General features: G+C 49.5%; 2 protein-coding genes across 3 annotated transcripts in view; one reads left to right on the forward strand and one right to left on the reverse strand.

Moving 5' to 3' along the window:
* The window catches only part of VAMP1 (vesicle associated membrane protein 1), a 64,718-nt gene extending 45,575 nt beyond the window's left edge, over positions 1-19,143 (forward strand). Inside the window, exon 6 of the transcript XR_005069704.1 lies at positions 19,093-19,143. The gene's annotated coding sequence lies outside the window, so the exon portion shown is untranslated. The remainder of the gene's footprint in view (positions 1-19,092) is intronic.
* Positions 6,460-12,883, reverse strand: LTBR (lymphotoxin beta receptor). 2 transcript variants are annotated; one of them, XM_037067931.1, is made up of 10 exons: positions 12,563-12,883; positions 12,327-12,423; positions 11,950-12,075; positions 11,716-11,868; positions 11,228-11,324; positions 10,991-11,082; positions 9,091-9,198; positions 8,741-8,766; positions 7,728-7,956; positions 6,460-7,377 (listed from the first exon to the last, which is right to left on the reverse strand). In XM_037067931.1, the coding sequence occupies exons 1-10, from the start codon at positions 12,656-12,658 to the stop codon at positions 7,136-7,138; spliced, it is 1,266 nt and encodes a 421-aa protein (XP_036923826.1). In that variant the 5' UTR covers positions 12,659-12,883; the 3' UTR covers positions 6,460-7,135. The 2 variants fall into 2 exon arrangements, with proteins under 2 accessions (XP_036923826.1, XP_036923824.1); XM_037067929.1 differs by having other exon boundaries at positions 11,692-11,868; positions 12,563-12,882.
* Positions 19,144-19,655: the final 512 nt, after the last annotated feature.

The following is a 19,655-nucleotide window of genomic DNA, read 5'->3' on the forward strand; positions in this document are numbered from 1 at the left end:
AGAGTAATCTTGGATGTAGGTCCTTGCCTTTTATGACTTTGAATACTTGTTTCTAGCCCCTTCTTCCCTGCAAGGTTTCTTTTGAGAAATCAGCTGACAGTCTTATGGGAATTCCTTTGTAGGCAACTGTCTCCTTTTCTCTTGCTGATTTTAAGGTTCTCTGCTTATCTTTGATCTTGGGTAATGCAATTATGATGTGCCTTGGTGTGTGCTTCCTTGGGTCCAACTTCTTTTGTAGTCTCTGAGCTTCCTGGACTTCCTGGAAGTTTATTTCTTTTGCCAGCTTGGGGAATTTCTCCTTCATTGTTTTTTCAAATAAGTTTTCAATTTCTTGCTCTTCCTCTTCTCCTTCTGGCACCTGTATAATTTGGATGTTGGAACATTTAAAGTTGTCCTGGAGGTTCCTAAGCCTCTCCTCACTTTTCTGAATTCTTTTTTTCTTCATTCTGTTCTAGTGGAATGTTTATTTCTTCCTTCTGCTCCAAATCATTGGTTTGAGTCCTAGTTTCCTTCCCTTCACTGTTGGTTCCCTGTACATTTTCCTTTATTTCACTTTGCATAGCCTTCGCTTCTTCCTCTATTTTGCAACCATACTCAACCATTTCTGTGAGAATCCTGATTACCAGTGTTTTGAACTATGCATCTGATAGGCTGGCTATCTCTTCATTGGTTAGTTATATTTTTTTCTGAAGTTTTGATCTGTTCTTTCATTCGGGCCATATTTTTTGTTTCAGCGTGCCTGTTACATAGTAAGGGATAGAGCCTTAGGTATCTATCCCCTGGTGGAGCAACCCAGGTCGCTGTATTGTGGTACTATATATAGGGGAGGGATTTGAGAGGGGACAATGCTGCTTGCTCTCAGCTGGCTTTCAGTCACTTCCCCCACTACCCACAAGTAAATTGGGCCCTTCTGGTGCTGATTCCCAGTTTGGTGGGTTTGTGTACATTCTAGGACCCTATGGGTCTCTCCAACAAATTCTCCTGTGAGGCTGGGAGTTTCTCCCACCATTGCAACCCCCACAGGTTTTTTCAGTTAGGTTTTGAGACTTTATTTCCCTGCACTGGAACCCTGGTTTGTGTGGTCTGTTGCACTCCCCAGTTGTTCCTCCCAGTTTATCCGCATGCAAGTGTGGGATCACCTGGTCCACCAGGTGCTGTCTTGCTGCAAGTGCTCTCCACCCTGGCTGCCCGTCTCCATCCCTCCTACTGGTCTGGATGAATGTTTCTTCAACTCCTTGGTTGTTGGACTTCCATACAGTTCTATTTTCTAGCAGTTTTGGTTATTTTTTGTTGTTGTCCTTCTTTTGGTTGTGCGAGGAGGCAAAGTGTATCTACCTCTGCCTCCATCTTGGCCAGAAGTCTATTTATTTGTTTTTATAGAGTGGGAAAGGGAGGGAGAAAGAGATGGAAAGAAACATCAATGTGTGGTTGCCTCTCACATGCCCCCTACTGGGTGCTGGCCCACAACTCAGGCATGTGCCTTGACTGGGAATTGAACTGGTGACCCTTTGGTTCTCAGGCCAGCACTCAGTCCACTTAGCCACACCAGCCAGGGCTAAGGGTGCAAACTTTCAATGAGTACTAAATAAGTCCTAGAGATCTAAAGCACAGTACAATGAATATAGACAGTAATGTTGTGTTATCATCATCAAACTTGCCAAGAGACTCAAACTCAGTTCCTCCAACCACTTAAAAGAAAGGATATGTATGTGACATAACAGAAGTGTGAAATGTCACTGCAATGGCAATCATATGTATCCATTCATATGCTGTACATCTAATGTTTACACGTGATATATGTCAAATATTTTTCAACTAAAAATATGTTAGCAGCATTTCCTAAAACTTTATATATTCCTGCCTTACGATTTAGCAATTCCACTTCTAGGTATATGCTCAAGAGAAGTGAGTACAAATATCCACAAAAAGACATGTACAAGAATGTAATAACTTTATTCATAACTGCTGAAAATTTGAAACGACCCTTAAATCGGAGGAACCAATAAATGAATTTCGGTCTATTCTTACAGTGGAACACTACATAGCAACATTTTTAAAGGAGAGCAAACTACTGATACACCTAACCAGGTGACAATCAGGATCCATCTAAAAATGACATTGGTCCTGGCTGACGTGTCTCAGTGGGTTGAGTGCTAGCCTGTGAGCAGGAGGGTTCATTGGGTTGATTTCTGGTTGGGGCACGTGCTTGGGTTGCGAGCCAGGTCCCTGGATGGAGGCGTGCGAGAGTCAAACAGTTGATGTATCTCTTTCACATCAGTGTTTCTCTTCCTTACTTTCTCCCTCCCTTCCCCTCTCTCTAAAAATAAATTAATTAACTTTTTCAAAAATAATTAAAAAAAAGAAACTTAATGCAATCTCAATACAAATATCAATAGGAGTTCTTTGGTGGGGGGGTTCTGGATAAGTTGATCTTAAAGTTCATGTGGAATAAGAAATAAGAAAATATACTTAGGAAAACTTTGAAAAAGGAGATTAAAAGGAGCCCTAATAGATATTAAAATATAAAGCTAAAATAGTTGAAAGACTTTTGCTAGCAAATTAAAAAGACAGAGGGAAAATAGTTGAAAATCCAAAAGTAAATTCAAATTCATACACAAATTTGATTTATAATGGTAGCATTTCAAATTAGTGAAGAAAAATTTATTATTGAATAAATGATTTGGGATAACAAGATAACATTAGGAAATTATCCAGTAGAAAAATAGTAAGAGATACAAAGAATTATTGGAGAATAAATTACAAATGACTCTTTAACATAGGAAAATGTTTGCTTTTTAAAAAAACATTTATTTACTTTTAAAGATTTTATTTATTTATCTTTACAGGGGAAGGGAAGGAGAGAGGGAGAGAAATATCAATGCATGGTTGCGTCTTATGTGTCCCTTGCTGGGAACTGGCCTGCAACCCAGGCATGTGCCCTGACTGGGAATTGAACTGCGATCCTTTGGTTCACAGGCCAGCGCTCAATCCATATTTATTTATTTTTAGAGAGAGGGAAGGGAAGGATGAAGAGAGGGAGAGAAACATCAATGTGTGGTTGCCTCTTATGTGCCCCCTACTGGGGACCTGGCCTGCAACCCAGGCATGTGCCCTAACTGGGTATTGAACCAGCAACCCTTTGGTTTGTCATCTGGTTCTCAATCCACTGAGCCACTCCAGCCAGGGTGGAAAATGTTTACTTACAGAGAAATAAAAAACTTCCCTCACAATAAGAGTTACAAAGAATAATTACATCGATGTAACATTTTTCACCTTTCAGATTGGCAAAGATCAACATGTTTAATAGCACAGCAATGCTGGCATTTGTATGTGATGATGGATACTTAAATGTTGCTGACATTCAATCTATTTGGAGGGCAATTTGGTAATATTTATCAAAATAACATACATCTATCTTTGACCCACAATTTTATTTCTAGCAAAGTTTTTGATAACAACACTCTCACATATGCAAAACCACATAGGTTATTTATTACAGAATGTTTGTAATAGATTGGAATTGAATTTAAAATCTTCAGAGGGATCTAGTTAAATGATGCAGCCATATAAAATGAGATATATGCAGATATGAAAATTAAGGAGGAAGTTTTGTGATACTGGTATGGAATTTTGGCCAAGCTACTTTGACAAATGAAAAGGGCAAGGGGAAGAATAGGCAGAGAACATGCTACCACTGGCAAGAAAAAAAAGAGGAATGAAATATATGTTTCATATATTTTTGAATATGCATAAGTTACGTCTGGGAAAGCATCAGAAGCGGTCGCACCGGTTGCTTCTGGGGCAGGAGGGACCATGGTGGCTGAAGGACAGGAGTGAAAAGAGACATGTCACTGTTTACTCTTTGATGCTTTTTGAATGTTGAACCACATGAATAAATCACTTGCCCCAAAAGAGGAAACAGAGAAAATTAAAACCAAAAAAAAGAGAGGAAAAGCTGACTTACTGTGATTTACACAAGTGGGGGTTTGTTTTTCTCTCATAAAATGAAGCCCACACTGACGGTAGATTCAGCTATTCAAGGATGCCTCATGAACCAGGTTCTTGTTTTTCTTCCGGGACCTCCACCCTCAGAGAATTGGCTTTTTATCTCCAGGGCTGTTTCCTCGTGATAGTAAGATGGCTGCCACAGCTCAGGCTCATGTTCTCAAACAGACATCCCCCAAACAAGGAAGGAAAACACAAGCTTTTTCCTAATGATGCTTTTTGCCCCAGGAATGAGACTTCTCAGTACATGTCTTTGGCCTGAAAAGGATCCCGGGCTCTGCCCTAAACCAATTTCTGGCAAAGGGCAACAGGTTTTACTGCCTCCTGGGACCAGAGGAAGGTCCTCCTGATATCATGCAGTGCCTGCCTTAGTACGGAAGTGGGATTCTGTTCCCAGGAAAGGTGTGGAAGTTTGTTGGGTAGGTCACAGAAAGAGTTCATCACAGCTGTCAATGTGAACCACTCTATCTTTCAAAAAAGAGAAATCCTTCGTTATCCCAGGCCTACCTACCCGCCTCGTCCCACTGCCGCTGCTCTGTCCACAGTTACGTCCATCTCTCTTCTGGATTGCTGCCTTAGCCTCCCCACTGGCCTCCCCACGTCCATGTTGACATTGGGTAGATGCAGTATTGGCTTTTTCCTCCGTGTGGTATGGGAGTGAGATTCTCAGAAACGACCACCTAGATTCAGGCTTAATTATCCTATTAACTACTATTGCATCTGGTTCTGTCTTTTGAAGACAACTGTCAAGAGTCTGTCTTCATTGACTTTTCTGTCAGCTTTCCTTCTAGACAGGAGCTCCCCTCGATATAAAGTGTGCTCCCAGGGCCTGTATTAACTCAACACTGGCAAGATGAGCATGGGCAGCGTTATGGGCTGAACTGTGTCTCCCACAATTCATGTGTTAAAGGTCTAACCCTTCGTGCCTCAGAACATGACCTGTTTGTGGAGATAGGGTCTTTAGAGAGATAGTTAAATTACAGTGAGGTCCTTAGGGTGGGCCCTAACCCAGTAGGACTGGTGTCCTTAGAAGAAGAGAAGGTTAGGACACAGACAGACACACACGGGCACATGTGGAAGGAAGACCTTATGAGGGTACAGGGAGATGGCCATCAGCCAGCCAAGGAGAGAGGCCTCCTCAGGAGAAGCCAGCTCTATCGACACCTTGATCTTGGACTTCCAGCCTCCAGAACTGTGAGAAAATACTTTTTTGTTGTGTAAGCCCCCAGTCTGCAGTACATTGTTAGGGAGACCCTAGCCAGTTCACACAGGCAGATGTAATCCTACATTTGAATGGTGTCACGCAGAACTGTGCCTTAGCACCACTTCTTTAAAACGTTTTTCCTTTTATTTTGCTGCAAATTATGTAAAATCTGTTTTGTATCTAAACACACTGGAACAATTACTAAGGATTCTTGTTGTCTGCCTCTAGCATACTGCCAGTCAGGAGCATTTAACTATCGAGACTAGATACAGCTCGCCATCGTTTACTTCTCAACCAAGGAAATTGGACTGAATCCTTTCGTGGTCGACCTTAAATAACCTCTCCCTTCACTTGGATCGGACGACTCCTGGAGTATGTGTTTTATGGCCACACCATCAGGACAAGCCCCAGCAACAGAGTTCTCCACATTGGACCCAGATGGTGGCCTTTTATGGAAGGAGTGGTAAGCTGGCAGCTGTTCTCCTCACAATCCTTCAAGCTAAGATCGTCTCCACCAGGCAGCATGGTAAATAAATTCTGGGGGCCCGGGCATTTACTAATAAGAGACCTTGAGAGGATTTAAAGTCCCTTGGGGTAAAAAAATAAAACAAAAATAAGTAGACAAAGTTAAAACCACGAGTGCTCCTTCTGGACGAAAGGAGTCCCGCCTGGGTCTCTGTGCTGGCAGGGCGGGGACTTGGCCTCGCGCATTTACGACTCAAGTCGTACTTTCCCCGTCCATCAGCCCTGCAGAGCACCTTTTCACTCACTCTGCATTGTGGCTGTGAGACTCCGTGCCTGCGGAACATGCAGGAGGTCTGGTTCTTTAAGAAAACTAGCCCATTTTGCTTGTGCAAAGAAATCCTGGAAGGGTGTGGTATGTGGCGATTTTACCCGAGGCCTCTGGAGCCAGGCTAACAGGGCGCAAATCCCAACTTTGCCATTTGCAGTTGACTTGGGAGCGTGCTTACCCTTTCTGGGCCTCAGTTTCCTCGACCGTTAAATGGGGGCACTGATAGGATCTAGCTCATGGGGGTGTTGTGAGGATTAAATAAAGTATTATTGTCAAGGATTTAAACGCTGCCTGGCACGTTGTCAGTGATCACTGGCTAATATTGTCATTGACTGGATTGCGTGCACCAGTCCCACACAGAAATACCTGTGTGGGATTACACTGCAATGTTTTGACTTTTGCCCTGACATTGTCCAATGGAATAGTATTTTCGTGTGAATCCCCAGAGAAGAAACGATCTAGGTCTCAATCTCCACTTTATTTGCATGTGGTTACAGTTTATAAATACATTTGCCATTTGCTTCCCCCTCTGAGACTCCTCTCCCTTCACCTAGAAACCCTAGGCTAAAACGCAGTTTTTAACGACTCCCTTTCTTTTCTGGGCGGGGAGGGGTGATCCTCCATGTAACTTTATCCTCATACAGGCTCTACCTCAGTCCGTGTGAAGTGCGGGTCCTCACAGCGCCTCTGAAGCTTGGGGATGAGCACCACGGATCTGTTAGAGGTCCCAGTGATGTCCTTGCAAGTGACCGTGCGGCTGGCCCCCTTCTGTGCCATGCTCTGAGTGCAGTGCCAGGACGGGCAGCAGCAGGCACCGTGTGCTCTGTCTGTGCCTGAAGCTGAGCTGGTGCAGCCCCGGTGGCCGGGAGGGTCTGCAGTGAAGTCCCAGGCCTGCTCAGGCGGTGGTGAGAGTCCTGTGGTGAGCACTGTACCCAGCCAGTGCCCAGCCCGCTCTCGAGGACGTGTCTGAGGCCCAGCCCCTTGGGGTTTGCCTCTCAGGGGCTCCACCCAGGCCCTGTGTCAGTCCTGTGCGGGTAGGGCAGCCACCGTGAGGAGGTGCTCTTATGCCTCCCTTCTTCTGGCTTCTTACAGACGCCATGAGGCATGGGTGACAAATTGGGTCCTTGGCCCTGTTAGAGGGCATGGCACCCCAGTGTCTCTGTCTCGGCTAGGTGCCAAGCTTTGCCATCTTCCTGGTAGGGTGTAGAGAGCCCGGGAGGACCAGGGGTACCCTCTTCAGGGATGGGGTATGGAGGCTCTTGGGGAGCAGGGGGGTCTCCAGGGCCCCGTGCTCCTCCCAGTACTGGCCCATTGTAGATGTAGATGTTGCCAGTGACAGTCACAGACCCGCCGGTGACATGAATGCCATTGGTACCTGTGGGCAGGGAACAGAGTGAGAGGGGCTGGGGGCGCACTGCTGAGGGAGGAAGGCCCGTGTGCCCCCTGCATCGGTTCCCCTGCTTCCCGAAGGCCTTCCCTCTGCCTTCTCCCTTTCCCCTCTGTTCCCCCTCCCATTTGCTATTGGTCTCTTGAGCTCTACATTCACATCTGTTTGCGAGTTTTTCAGTCTCTTCCTTTCTAGTTGGGACACTCTGGCTGACTGTCCGAGTCTCGGTTTTGCCTGTTTTAGTCTTCTCATTTCTGTCTGCTTCCCACTTTCTCTCCCCGCCCACCATCCTTCCCACCCATCTCCCCGACCCATTCCTCTCCCTGCAGCCTGCTCACCGTGGGCCTTCTGGCCATGCTCTGGTAGCTCAGCCTCCAGCTTCCTGGCCTGGCTCAGGGGACTCTGTTGCTGTACAGCATCTTCCTCCAAAGCCGGGGTCGTTGGGGGCCAGGCCGGGGCTGGAGGTAAGTCTCCAGGGATGGGCAGAAGTGGCTTTACGAGGTCAGGAAAATGTGGGTTGACACTTGGAGGCTCCCAGTTTCCATCAGTAATATTGGGTTCCTCTCCCTGCAGAAGAGAAGCAGGGAGTCAACCAATGGCGTGCGTCTCAGACCCCATCTATCTTTAATTCCCATGCCCTACCCCAGCTTAGGCAGCCCGGGGTTCCCCTCTGCTCCTTCTCCTGCTCCTTGCCACAGGCCTTTGCACTGGCTGGTCTTGCTTCCTGGAGCACCTTCCCTGGATACCCCAATGCCTTCATTTCTTTAGTGCTCCGATCAAATACCGGCTCATCAAAGAGGCCCTCTCTGAGCCCTGGCTGGTGTAGCTCAGTGGATTGAGCACAGGCCTGTGAACCAGAGGATCGTAGTTCAATTCCCCGCCAGGGCACATGCTTTAGTTGCAGGCCAGTTCCCAGCAGGGGACACACGATACACTGTGTGTCCCTGGCAGAGGCAGCCATACATTGATATTTCTCTCTCTCTCTCCTTCCCTTCCCCTCTAAAGATAAATAAATAAAATCTTAAAAGAAAGAGGCCCTCTCTGTCTGCTAAGATAATATAGCCCCATCCTCTACCACTGTCAGTCACTGCCTCTGTCCTGCTTTATTTATCAGTTATCGTCTTTATGTCGCTTCATCCCTGCTCCGTTGGCATGCAGCTCCAGGAGGGCAGTTACTTTGTTTTACGCACTGCTGTGTCCACATGCTGAGAGCAGTGCGTATGATATGCTAAAAAGTTACTCGTTGAGTGAGTGAGTGAATGGATGGATGGTGAAGCCTGCACACTCTTTTCCTGCCTACCCCTACATTGTTCACTCTCCCTTTCTGCCCCTCCTCAGCCTCCCTCGTTACCTCTGGACGCCTCTTCAGCAGGAATCCTGCAATGAAGACGAGATGGGTGTCAGGCCTCTGGCAGACCTCAGACCCCCAGCCCTTTACCCTCCACAACCCACCACAATGTGTCGCTGCCCAGCCTGGGGTCCCACAAGGAATAGGCTATCGTTACTGTTATCCCCAGCCTCAGAGTGGGGCGCTGGATGGAGACGATGTCTGTGCTGGGGACAGGCACTGGGAGTCTTGAGGGTGTGGAAGGGCAGGTAGGTTGTACGGGGGGAAGCTGACGATACCCTCCCACAACCCGCCCCATCCATGTGGGACTGACGACTGCCCTGCATCCCTGCCTGCATCCGACCCCTTCCTACCCAGCTTTCTGCAGAGAGAGGGGTGGCTCTTCCAGGTGCAGGCGAGGGTGAAGGCGATAAGCAGCAAGAAGACCAGCGGCAGCACGATGGCCAGCACCAGCATAGTTCCTGCCAGGACAGCAAGCAGGAGGCATCACCATGGGGGAAGAAGGGCAGAGGGAAAGGGAGCAGCTTTCCCCTCTTAGTCCTGTTGGAGTTCCTACAGGCAGAGCTAGAGACACTTCCCTGGGCTGCAGAGAAGGGGAACTCAGTCAGACTTGGGGGGGACCTCCTGATAGCCAGGAGAAACCCATGGATGGAGATGCGTGGGGCGGTGCAGGTCCCTGCTGCGTGAGGACAGGAGCCTGGGCGGTTGATTTTCAAGGGCTGGAAGTGGAGGTGGGAGGCAGTTCAGGGAGAGTGAGTCTTGGGGCTGTGCACAGACTCAGGCCACTGGGTAGAACCACGTTGCCATGGCCTTGCCCATCTTACAGACAGGCCACTGTAGGAGCTGAGCGGGCCCCTCTGTACCTGTGGGGTGTTTACAGAGGCGGGAGAGTGGGAGACCAGGAATTGCAAGGTCTCCCCCCCTTTGCAGATTCTAGGAAGGAGTGGGAACAGGAAGCTAGGGGCTTGGCTCCTCAGGACCCAGTGTGGGGCAGGGGATAATTTCTGTCTTTCCGTGGGTCTCAGTGCACCCATAGCATGGAATCTGCGGTGAGGAAGCTCAGGAAGACTTGGACATTTGCTTCCTGGGCGTTGGCCCTCTCCAGTCCACCTAAAGCTGTGGCTGAAGGGAGTACAGAATGGGACGCATGGGAAGAAATCGGACCGAGAGTCTTGGACACCTGGGTTCCTGCCCAGCTGTGTGACTTTTTATGTCATTTCACCTCTTGGAGCATCCATTTTTTTCATATATAAAATGAGGGGGCTAGACTCTCTAAAATGCCAATCGTATCTGATACATAGTTAAACATTAATACGAGGACATGGAAATATTTATGATATAGACGAATGAAAAATGAAGTTACAATATATTCAAATAACACCATTTTAAGAAAAAATGTAAATGGATGGACATACGAAGAAAAATGTTTGTGAGGATGTATTTAAAAACGTTTAAAGAGTGGCTATACTAGGTGATGGTTCTGAGGGTGATGTTTCGTTTACGCACCTGACTTTTCTTAAGATTCTACAGTGCGCATGCGTTACAAAGTGAAAAGACCCGAGGACAGGCTACCACATGGGTGACCCTGGGCAAGTCACGTAGCTTCTGACCCTCATTTTCCGTGTCCTGTCAGGGAGGATGAGAGTGGAACTACTTCAGAGGATCAGTGGGAGGATTCAGTGAATTGGTGAGTGTCAGGTATTCGCAGAGTGCCTGATGTACTTGCTCTGAGTAAATGAGAGCTAGGATTGTATATTTTTGCTAATTTAAAAAGTTAATAAAATAAACTCTCCTCCCATTAATAATGATTATAATCATTAGAAACATCCTGTAATTGTCTGTTAGGCTAGGAAATCAGTATTCCACATAAAAACAAAACCAAAAAAAAAGAGTCAAATGTGGAATTATCTCTCTAACAAGAAAGCGTGTAACCTAATAAGGAGGTATTCAGCCTAGTAAATGGATTGTATGGTGGTGGTATGTCCCAAAAGGTGATGTCAGTTACACTCAGTGTGGGAGTGTTTCTGGGCATAATGTTATATTGTATGTATAATACATAACTTAAAACGTGTGGTGTGCATGTGTGTGCAAAGTAAGCTAGCCTGGGAACCTCTGATTTCTCTTGAAGGAACTTTTCTTCTTGCCCCCATTCTGAGAGGGAAGAACTCACCTTTCCCCCACTTTTTCAGATAGGAGGAATTAAGGCATTTTCCCAGATCCCTCCCCGCATTCCCCTCAGCCCTGGCCCCTCACCTGGCACCTCGGGGGTCTCTGAGGGATCTCTGCATCTGGTATCAGACTGGTTGGTGCCTGGTGCTGTCTCTACCAGGCCCTGGTCTTCACACCTGTGGAGGAAAGAACAGCCCAACGCACGAGGGCACACAGTTGGAAGGGGCAAGCGGCAAGGGGGACCCTGCAGAGCTGAGCACGGGGGCGGGGTTGTCAGCAGCCGGGGCTCCTGGAGGGTGGGAGGAACCCGGCCACACTCACCTGGTGTGGGGCTGGCAGCGGGCGCTGGGGGAGGAGGTGTTCTGGAAGTGCCCCTTTTTACAGGGCACGCAGTTGTTTCTAGCCTCCCCGACTTCACCTGGCAAGAGAGAGGCGAGGCCAGCCAGGGTGAGTGGGCAAAAGGAGCCTCTTGCCCAGCTGTGCGCTCCCTTTATGCCCACTGGATGGCCCCTCCCTGCACACCCAGCCCATTCTGTATCTGGCACCTTTCCTCATCTCCCCCTTTGCTCAGTTTCCTCAGGGCTGAGGGGGCCCCCCACACTGTCCCTGCCCCTGTCCCGGTTCCATTTCTCTGCATATAGATCCCTTCTGTGCGCCTTTCACAGGGAGGGAGAAGAGGCTTTTTATGCCAAAGAGAACTACCTGGAGGCCCCCCATGCACACAGTACCCTCTGTGGGCTCCCTGCCCCCATTCAAGATCACCTGGCACCCAGCTTCCTCCCTACCTTTTGCCCTTGGTGACCTCTGACCTCTGAGCTCAGCTTCGGTGCCTGGTGGACAGTCAGACAGTGGCTCGCAGTGTATACACTCCCTGTCCCAGAGGCTGCAGAACATTCCTGGCTGGCAGTGGCACTGGGTTTTCTGTTTGCTAGTGCAAGGTGCAGTCTCCTCAAAGCCCAGCACTTGTGGGGAGACAAGAGCTCAGTGGAGGGGCTGCCCTCCAGGGGATCCCAGCCCTCCCCAGGGACACCCCACTCACTCACCCTGGTCACAGGGGCGGCACAGCTGGCAGGAGAGGAGATGGTTCCAGTGCTCGTTGTAGGAATTTTCAGGGCACCTGGCACAGACCGTGTCCTGGCCGTGGTCACATTCAGCTGAGACATGAGTGCCTAGAATGTGAGGGGGCAGTTGGAGTGTCAGGGGAGCAGGGTTCCACCTTACTCCTGCCGCCGGCTGTGTGACCCTGGGCCTGTCTTCTCGGTGCCTGCATATGAGGGATGGCCAGTGTCTCTCACTCAGTCTCCGCCGGCTGGGTTTCCTGGGAGATGGTGTCTGCCTTCTTCCTGAGGCAGCGAGGTGGACTGGAGTCCCCTGTAACACACCACCCGGTCCCAGGCTTCCTCTCTCCATTGCCTCTCACCTGGGGGGCAGCGGGAGCAGCAGGCCTGGTGCTTGGGTTCGTAGTACTCCTTCTCCTGGTCCTGGCAGGTTTGGTTCTCCATGTAGTACGGGGGCGCCTTCAGGGGGAGATGAATGTAGGGGAAGAATTATTCAGGGGGCTAGTTGGGGAAGGCAGAGACACCAGAGAAGGAGCTGCCCAGACACCTCTTCCCTATCCAAGCCTGCCCCCACCCACCTGCATGACCCCTCCCTCACCAGTCGGGGCTGGGATGCTGCCAGGAGACTGAAGAGGCCTACTATGAGTAGCCCCCAGGCCAGGCCACAGTGGGAGGCAGCCCAAGGCCGGCGCATGGCGGCCAGTCGACCAGATAGGTGGAGGGCCTAGGAGTAAGATGGGAGGCCTGGACCTCCTGGGCAGTGGTGGCAGCAGGCTCCGGAGCCCTGGGGCTGGGACAGGACTCAGGCTGGTGTCCCCCCGGGGGCCAGAGCGGCCGGGCCTGGCCTGGCCTCCAGGGCTCCAGCGGCCAGGCTCAGGAAGTGGGAGTGGAGTTCGCCAGCTACGGGGCGGGGACAGGGAGCGCTGGGAGCTGAGGCCGCGCCTGTTGCAATCGGGAAGAGGAACAGGCTTGGCTGCTCTGATGCGGAGTGGGAGGGGGCCGCCGGGAAAGCACGTGAGGGCAGTGGGGCCGGAACCGGGCCTCCTCCCTTCTTCGGAAGCCTGTTTGGGAGAGGAGGACTGCAGGGACGTGCCAAGCTGGTGGGAGAGGGGCAGCAGAGCCAGTGGACAATCCTCAGATAAGCCTCAAGAGTCCAGCTGGGGGAGAAGAGATGGAGTTCGAGACAGAGCCCCGTCCGGATGGATGCCAGATCTGAAAAATGGGGGGCCTGGGACTGCCAAACTGGAGAGGGTAGAGACTAGTGACAGTCAGGGAGGCGCAACATCTGGAAACCGGAAGTCCTGGATGGCAGACTATCTGGACTTCTGTGTTCCTGCCCTGTTGTGTGACTTTTTAAGATAAATTGCAAAGGAATAACAAACCAGCCAGTCCTCCCCCTCCCCTGACCCAGCCAGTCCACACATTAATGGGCACGGGTCACCTACAAGACACTCCAGAGGGGGCAGCCCCTGCTCCCCTGTCCTTAGAGAAGGAGGAGGATGAATAGACTGAGTTTCCAACGAGTAGGACCACCGCAGCCCTCCAGCCCTCCGTCCCAGCTTCCTCACACAGGAGCCTGTGAATCCCTTTGACCTGGGGGGAGCTGAGAGCACATCCAATCTAGCCCCCTCACCTACAGGATGAAGAGACGGAGGCTCAGATAGAAGAGACCAGGCCCTGGCTGGTGTACCTCAGTGGATTGAGTGCCAGCCTGCAAACCAAAGGGTCACTGGCTTGATTCCCAGTCAGGGCATGTGCCTGGGTTGCAGGCCAGGTCCCTGGTATGGGGCACACAGGAGGCAACCACACATTGATGTTTCACTCCTTCTTTCTCTTTCCCATTCTCTCTAAAAATAAATACAATTGTGAAAAAGAAGAGACCAGGATTCCAATGGGGCTTAGTCTAGTGGCTGTCTCTTTCTTTCTTACGATTTTCCTAGAGCCCATTCACGGTGCTCCTGGAGTGACTTGCAGTTGCCTATTCCCTCCCCTCTTATGTCAGGCATGCTGGTCTCTAAGATTCTGTGCTCATGGCTAAGTCCCACCTGTTCTCGAAGTTCAACGGGCATACTCACCCCAGGCTGCACAGACAGCTCTCTGGCACCTGCTACTTACTGGCTCATGGTCTTACTGTGAGCTCTGCGATGGCCTGGGCTGAATCTTTAAGTGTGGGTTCCCAGGATTTAGCACAGAGTCTGACACATACCTCGTGTCCAGTACATATTCATGGAACAAAGGAATGGTGCCTTGGTGTCAGATGGCCAGTGCAGGGCTACCAATTTCTGGGTTCCAGCTCATTCCAGCAACCACACTGACTCCTTGTGATTCAGGGGCTCCTCCCATAGTGTGAGGGGCTGACTTACTCTCTTGAGATATGTCACCTGGGCACTATCCCTGCCCCCCACCCCAGAGAGCCCAGTTCAGTGCTCATCCTTACCCTGGTTGGTCTGACTGGCTGGGCAGGCTCCAGGTGGTGGATCTGGGAAGTCCTGGTGCAGGAGTGTGCCTGGGAAGGAGGGCTCACGCAGGGTGGAGGGGCCTGCCTGCACTTGAGACATTTCACTGTCCCCCCTGGGCAGGCGTAGGACCTGCACTCTGCTGCATTTATACAACAGTCCAAGGCTTCCTGGAAAGAGAAGAAACATCAGAACAGCATGGACTCTTCAGGGTTGCAGCTCTTTTCAGGTCAAGGGAATTGGGGGCGGGGACTGGACTATCACCGTGCTCTTAAGTGCGTAAAGGTACATGTGCTTGCATGTGTGCAGTGGGCTTAGATCTTTTTTCCTCCTTTTTTCCATTTTATTTTTTACTGTGGAGACTTACACATAAATATACATACACAAAAGGAGACAAAATAGTGTTGCCAATTTCTGGCTTCAACTCTTATTCTTTCATACAATCCTCCCTCAATTATCTAATCTCCCTTAATTATTTTGAAGCAAATCCCAGACATATGCCATTTCATTTGAAAATATTTGAGGACTTTAAATGGCAGCAGCTCGTTTTCTTCTGAGGTACAGCATATAAATAAAGGATTGCAGAAAGCTCACTCATTTGATGTACACAAATCGGTGACTTTCACTTTTCTATATCCCGTGTACCCCCCCCCCAAAACATTTCCCACACCCCAGAGTGTTCCTGCATGCCCTTCCTAGTCCAAGCTCCCTGCTTTGCAGTATGCATTGCCTTGGGCCCTTCTCAAGCCCAGCTGGCTGGACTACCATGTATCCTTCCTTCTGCTACGGTCTCATGCTCTCCCTTCAGCCTGCAATGACTCTCTGGGTCCTAAGGAAAGAGCCCTAAGATAGGGACTTTAATCCTGGCCCTCTCACTTCACTTATGTGGGGCGTTTTTATTTGTGCCGGTCAATGGCTTGTTTTCTTGCAGATCTGTTCTCCACCCTTCCCCTGTTCTGAGTTGTGTCACTACTGGAAACTACATTCCCCAGACTTCTTTTCACTCTGGCTGCTGGTTAGGTCCAGCCAATAGGAAGACAGGTAGGTGGAGGGTAGGTGGGTGGAAAGGAAGAAGCCAGACTGTTTCTCCACCACCTCCCAACTAAGGGACCACAACGCCCCCCCCCCGCCCCCCAACCCACCGCACCCCCCTTTGCTTCCTAATATCACCTGCAGTTGGTTGTGTTTCTTCCTTATCTCCTTCCATAATCCCATATCCTACCAGGCAGCCCCTGCTGTTTAGTTCCTAGCAAATAGCTCTGGAGGCTTTGGGTCTACAATGTGACATTACTGTGCTGCCTTTCCAGCCCTAGAGATGGTAGCTGCTTCCTGCTTTGCTGTTTTCTGGGTTGCCTCATTGTCTCCTGCTGCCTTCTCCATCAGCTGTGTACTAATTCTCTGTGTTAAATTTCCCCTGTTCGAAAGACTTAGTGTTTCCTGTTTCCCAGCTGGACCATGATTGACAATCTTACCCATAAGTGGTTATGATGCCTACTCAGCCTTCTCCAAGAGGATGAAGGGAGACTCACAGGAGAGAGGAATCCGTGAGTTCTTTGTCACTAGGGCATTGCCTCTGCTTCTTTCCTTTCGTGCTCTTCGCCAGCTTCATTAAAGTGTTACTGGTTTCCACTGGGCAACACCAGACCAGGACTAAGTGCCCCATGGACCCTCAGAATGTGTGTGGTGGTGAGGGGGTCTTCTCCCAAGCATCGTTCAGAGGGGATTGCTGGGGGAACCTTCTTCCCACAGATCCATGAAGAATCCAAAAGGGGGTCAGTGAGAAAGAATTCTAAACACCCTTCCCCTCCACTCTCCCCCATGCTGATCGTAGCCAACGGGTGCCCTTGGAAAGGGCCTGGTAAGCACCGAGGAGTGTGTAACTAGTGAGGGTCGTCCTTCTCCAGAGCATTTCTATTATAACTGGTGACAGTTCTCAGCCCAGTGGTCTCAACTGAGGTGACTTTTTCCCTCAGAAGGTATTTGGCAACATCTGGAGGAGTTTTTGATAGTCACAGCTCAGGAGGTAATATTGGCGTCTAGTAGGTGGAAGCCCAGGGTGCTGCTCCACAGCCTCTAGTGCACAGGACAGCACTCCCCACGGCAGCGACCTGTCTGAGTGGCACCAGCGCCAGGGTTGATGATTCCTGCCTTCGCCCAGAGGAGTAAACTTCTAATGGTGAACTTCTAAGCCTCCTGCCAGGTGGCTGGGCAAGGGGTGGCTGGGAGAGATGTTCTGGGACACCATTTTAAAGAGAAATTCATACTGTATAAGTACAGATAAAAGGACCAGTGTTTTCCACACTGGGCTGGCCACTGTGAGAGGCTAATGATCTCTAAGCAGTCAAAGTAAAGAGTTGCATTTCAACAAGTGACTCATTTTTTAAAAAATTTTTATTTAACTCTTTTTTAAAAAAATATTTTATTTATTTATCTTTAGAGGGGAAGGGAAGGAGAAAGGAAGGAAACATCAATGTATGGTTGCTTCTTGTGCATCCCCTGCAGGGAACTGGCCCCTGCCGGAAACTGGCCTGCAACCCAAGCATGTGCCCTGACTGGGAATCGAACCGCGATAGTCTGGTTCGCAGGCCCGCTCTCAATCCACTGAGCTACACCAGCCAGGGCAAATTTTTATTTAACTCTTGTTCAAGTACAGTTTTCTTTCTTGTACTCCCAGCCCTGCCCACCCCCAGTGCTCCCCACCTCCCTCCCATCTCCGCCCCCTTAGTTATTGTCCATGTGTCCTTTATAACAAGTGACTCATTTTTACTCTATAAAGGATAGAGGCTGAAACAGAAAAGGTGAATAAAATTTAAATAAATGAATAGACCACAAATTAATGGGTGACTAAAAACTAGGAGGTTTGGTGTATTGGGGATGCTTTCTCACACACGTCACTCTCTGCCAAAGACAAACCTTGGGTCTTACCTGGAATGCTAATTCTTCTGGTTTTTGCGCAGTGGGGCCTCCATGATGAATATGCCTGGTGCCTGTCTTCAGAGAGCCCTAGCAGGACCTGAGCACACGTAGATACACAGATACACAATGCACACATGCACTCACCAGGATAATAATAATATACAGATGTAAGAGCCACCATAGCGTCCTAAACAAGGCTGTGTCTGGAAGTGTGGTAGAGAAAATGATTACTTCTGTTGTCTTTTATTGCCCAGAGAGTGAGAAGCAGGAAAACCCTTTGAACTCGTAACCCTCATCCCACTGTAGACCCTCTTGTTTCACTTCTCTCCCCGTAGCCACTGCACATTTTACGGCCACACCACAGGGCTAGAGGGTGGCTGGTGTTGGGAGGGGGAAGGCAGCCAGGCAGGGAAGGAAGGGCTGGAGCTCTGGGGGAGGCTGGGGGGGCTTCCAAGACACAGTCTGCAAGGCCCTGGGTCCCTGGGTCCCCCAGAGAATGAGAGTCTAACCTCTAACTTCTCTAGAGGTTGGGAGAGCGACAGTGAGCTTGGAAGGGGGAAGCTCAGCCCTCAACCTGGCTGCACCTGTAACTCCTGGGTGACTGTGGGCAAGTCACTTTGCATCTCGGGGCTTTTCAGTTCCCTTTCATGTGTTAAGCAAGGGGCTAGATGCAGAGTCAGCTGGAAAGGATCTTTGTCACCATCTGAGCTACCTTTTCTACCCCCTTTTGCAATTGTTTTTCGGAAAAGTAAAGTGCCATTTTCAAAGTCACATACAGAGTTTAAAGGCAAAAAGGGAACTCATAGAACAAACCTATAACATCTCATTTATGAAAAAAAACTATGTTTTGCTGTTTTTTAAAAATACATGTAAGTCTATCCAAGCAAGCACACAAAAAGATATAGATGGATATGCAAATTACAACGGCTCCCCTTGGGCTGAGAGGTGGGAGAGAACGGGACAAAGAAAAGCTTTTGTTATTGTGTATACTTCTGTGTTGTTGGAAAATTGTACTGCCACAAAAATGTGTTTGGGTATTATTTCCGCACTTCAAAAGAAAATATTTAAAATGGGGCTATGACAAAAGTGAAGGTTTCAGATTTCTGTTTTTCTCACAACAACAAGCTTGCTCTGGCCGATCCCAGATCCACAGGGCTGTGTCTCGGTGTCTCACACGCTGCCACCCTGTTCCCTGGCAGGCCGCTGCAGGGACACCGCACTCCCAAACCAGGCCCTTGTGATTCTTTTCCCAGAGCCCTTGCAATGAACTCACTGATTTGCTTGTGCTGCCTTAAGCCAGCAGCGGGGCTTCAGGCACCGGGGAGCAAATGGAAAAGGCAGGGAGGAGTCTCTCAGAACCTTTGAGATCAAACAGGCAGGGTGCTGCGATCCCATTTGTAAGTAGGATTTCCCTAGTTTAAGGATTCCCATCGAGGGGGCATGGAGCTTCTAGGGGTGTCTCAGCCTCATGGGAAGGCGGGGACAGTACAGAGAGCTTTTTACAGAGCCTGGAAAATAATCCAGGACCAGGTTGCTGAGAGTTCATGGACTCTGTGTGAGTGTGTAAACCTTCCTGGCTTTCAAAACCGGGTCCGGGGGAGCCCTGATTCCCCAGGATTCTGTGGCTAGTCTATCTCAGGAAGTAAATGGCAAAAGCCCTAAGGAGACAACCCCAGAGAAGAAGAATTCTGATTCTATTTTCACTTGTCCGCTGTTTTGTTTTATGTCCTCATAAAACTGGCTTATCTCTGTGCAGGGTCAGTTTATTCATCTGGAAAGTGAAGGAAAAGCCAGCCCTTCCCTTCCCAGGTGGGTGTCCCCAGCAGGCATCACAGGAAGCCACGGGACTGGGTTTGGCCTGGTTGACAGTAGCTCTCACTTTAAGAGGCCACAAGAGACTGTCCAGACAGAAAACAACCAGGTTGTACTGTGAGCTTGGAGTTCCCTGCTTCCCTCTTCTTTGCCTGCTGAAGTCTTTGTTGTTCCTCACGAGACCTAACTGAGATGCCACCTCCTCCAGGAAGTCTTCCTGAGTCTCTCCAGGTTAGTATCTCTCCCTCCTTCCCTGGTCTCTCTGAGCACTGGGCTTTTATTTCCGCCAGTGCAGTCCCTGCCTCACTCTATCGCAGGCCTGTCTTCTTCCATCAGTCTGTATCAGAGCCTATGCTGGGCTCATCGTAGGAACACCTGTGTCTGTTCCTCTGCAGAGGCCACTCTGGCCTGCCTGTTGAGGGTCTGCAAGTGTCCAACCTCTGGCTTTCACGAGGCGCCTGAGCCGTGTGGACCCTGTTTGGGGGCCTGATTCTCAGATCCTTCCTC

This window comes from Sturnira hondurensis, unplaced genomic scaffold (genome assembly GCF_014824575.4).
Source record: "Sturnira hondurensis isolate 20B ecotype Veracruz unplaced genomic scaffold, ASM1482457v3 Scaffold0017436, whole genome shotgun sequence".
NCBI lineage: Eukaryota > Metazoa > Chordata > Mammalia > Chiroptera > Phyllostomidae > Sturnira > Sturnira hondurensis.

What these genes read in the sequence shown, in the direction of transcription:
- LTBR (XM_037067929.1), bottom strand. Translation starts at nt 12,658, where the DNA reads ATGCGCCGGCCTTGGGCTGCCTCCCACTGTGGCCTGGCCTGGGGGCTA. An exon ending in CAGCATCCCAGCCCCGACTG is followed by an intron (nt 12,424 to 12,562) that starts GTGAGGGAGGGG and finishes CTCCCCCTGAAG; the next exon opens with GCGCCCCCGTACTACATGGA. An exon ending in CGCTGCCAGCCCCACACCAG is followed by an intron (nt 11,083 to 11,227) that starts GTGAGTGTGGCC and finishes TTTCCTCCACAG; the next exon opens with GTGTGAAGACCAGGGCCTGG.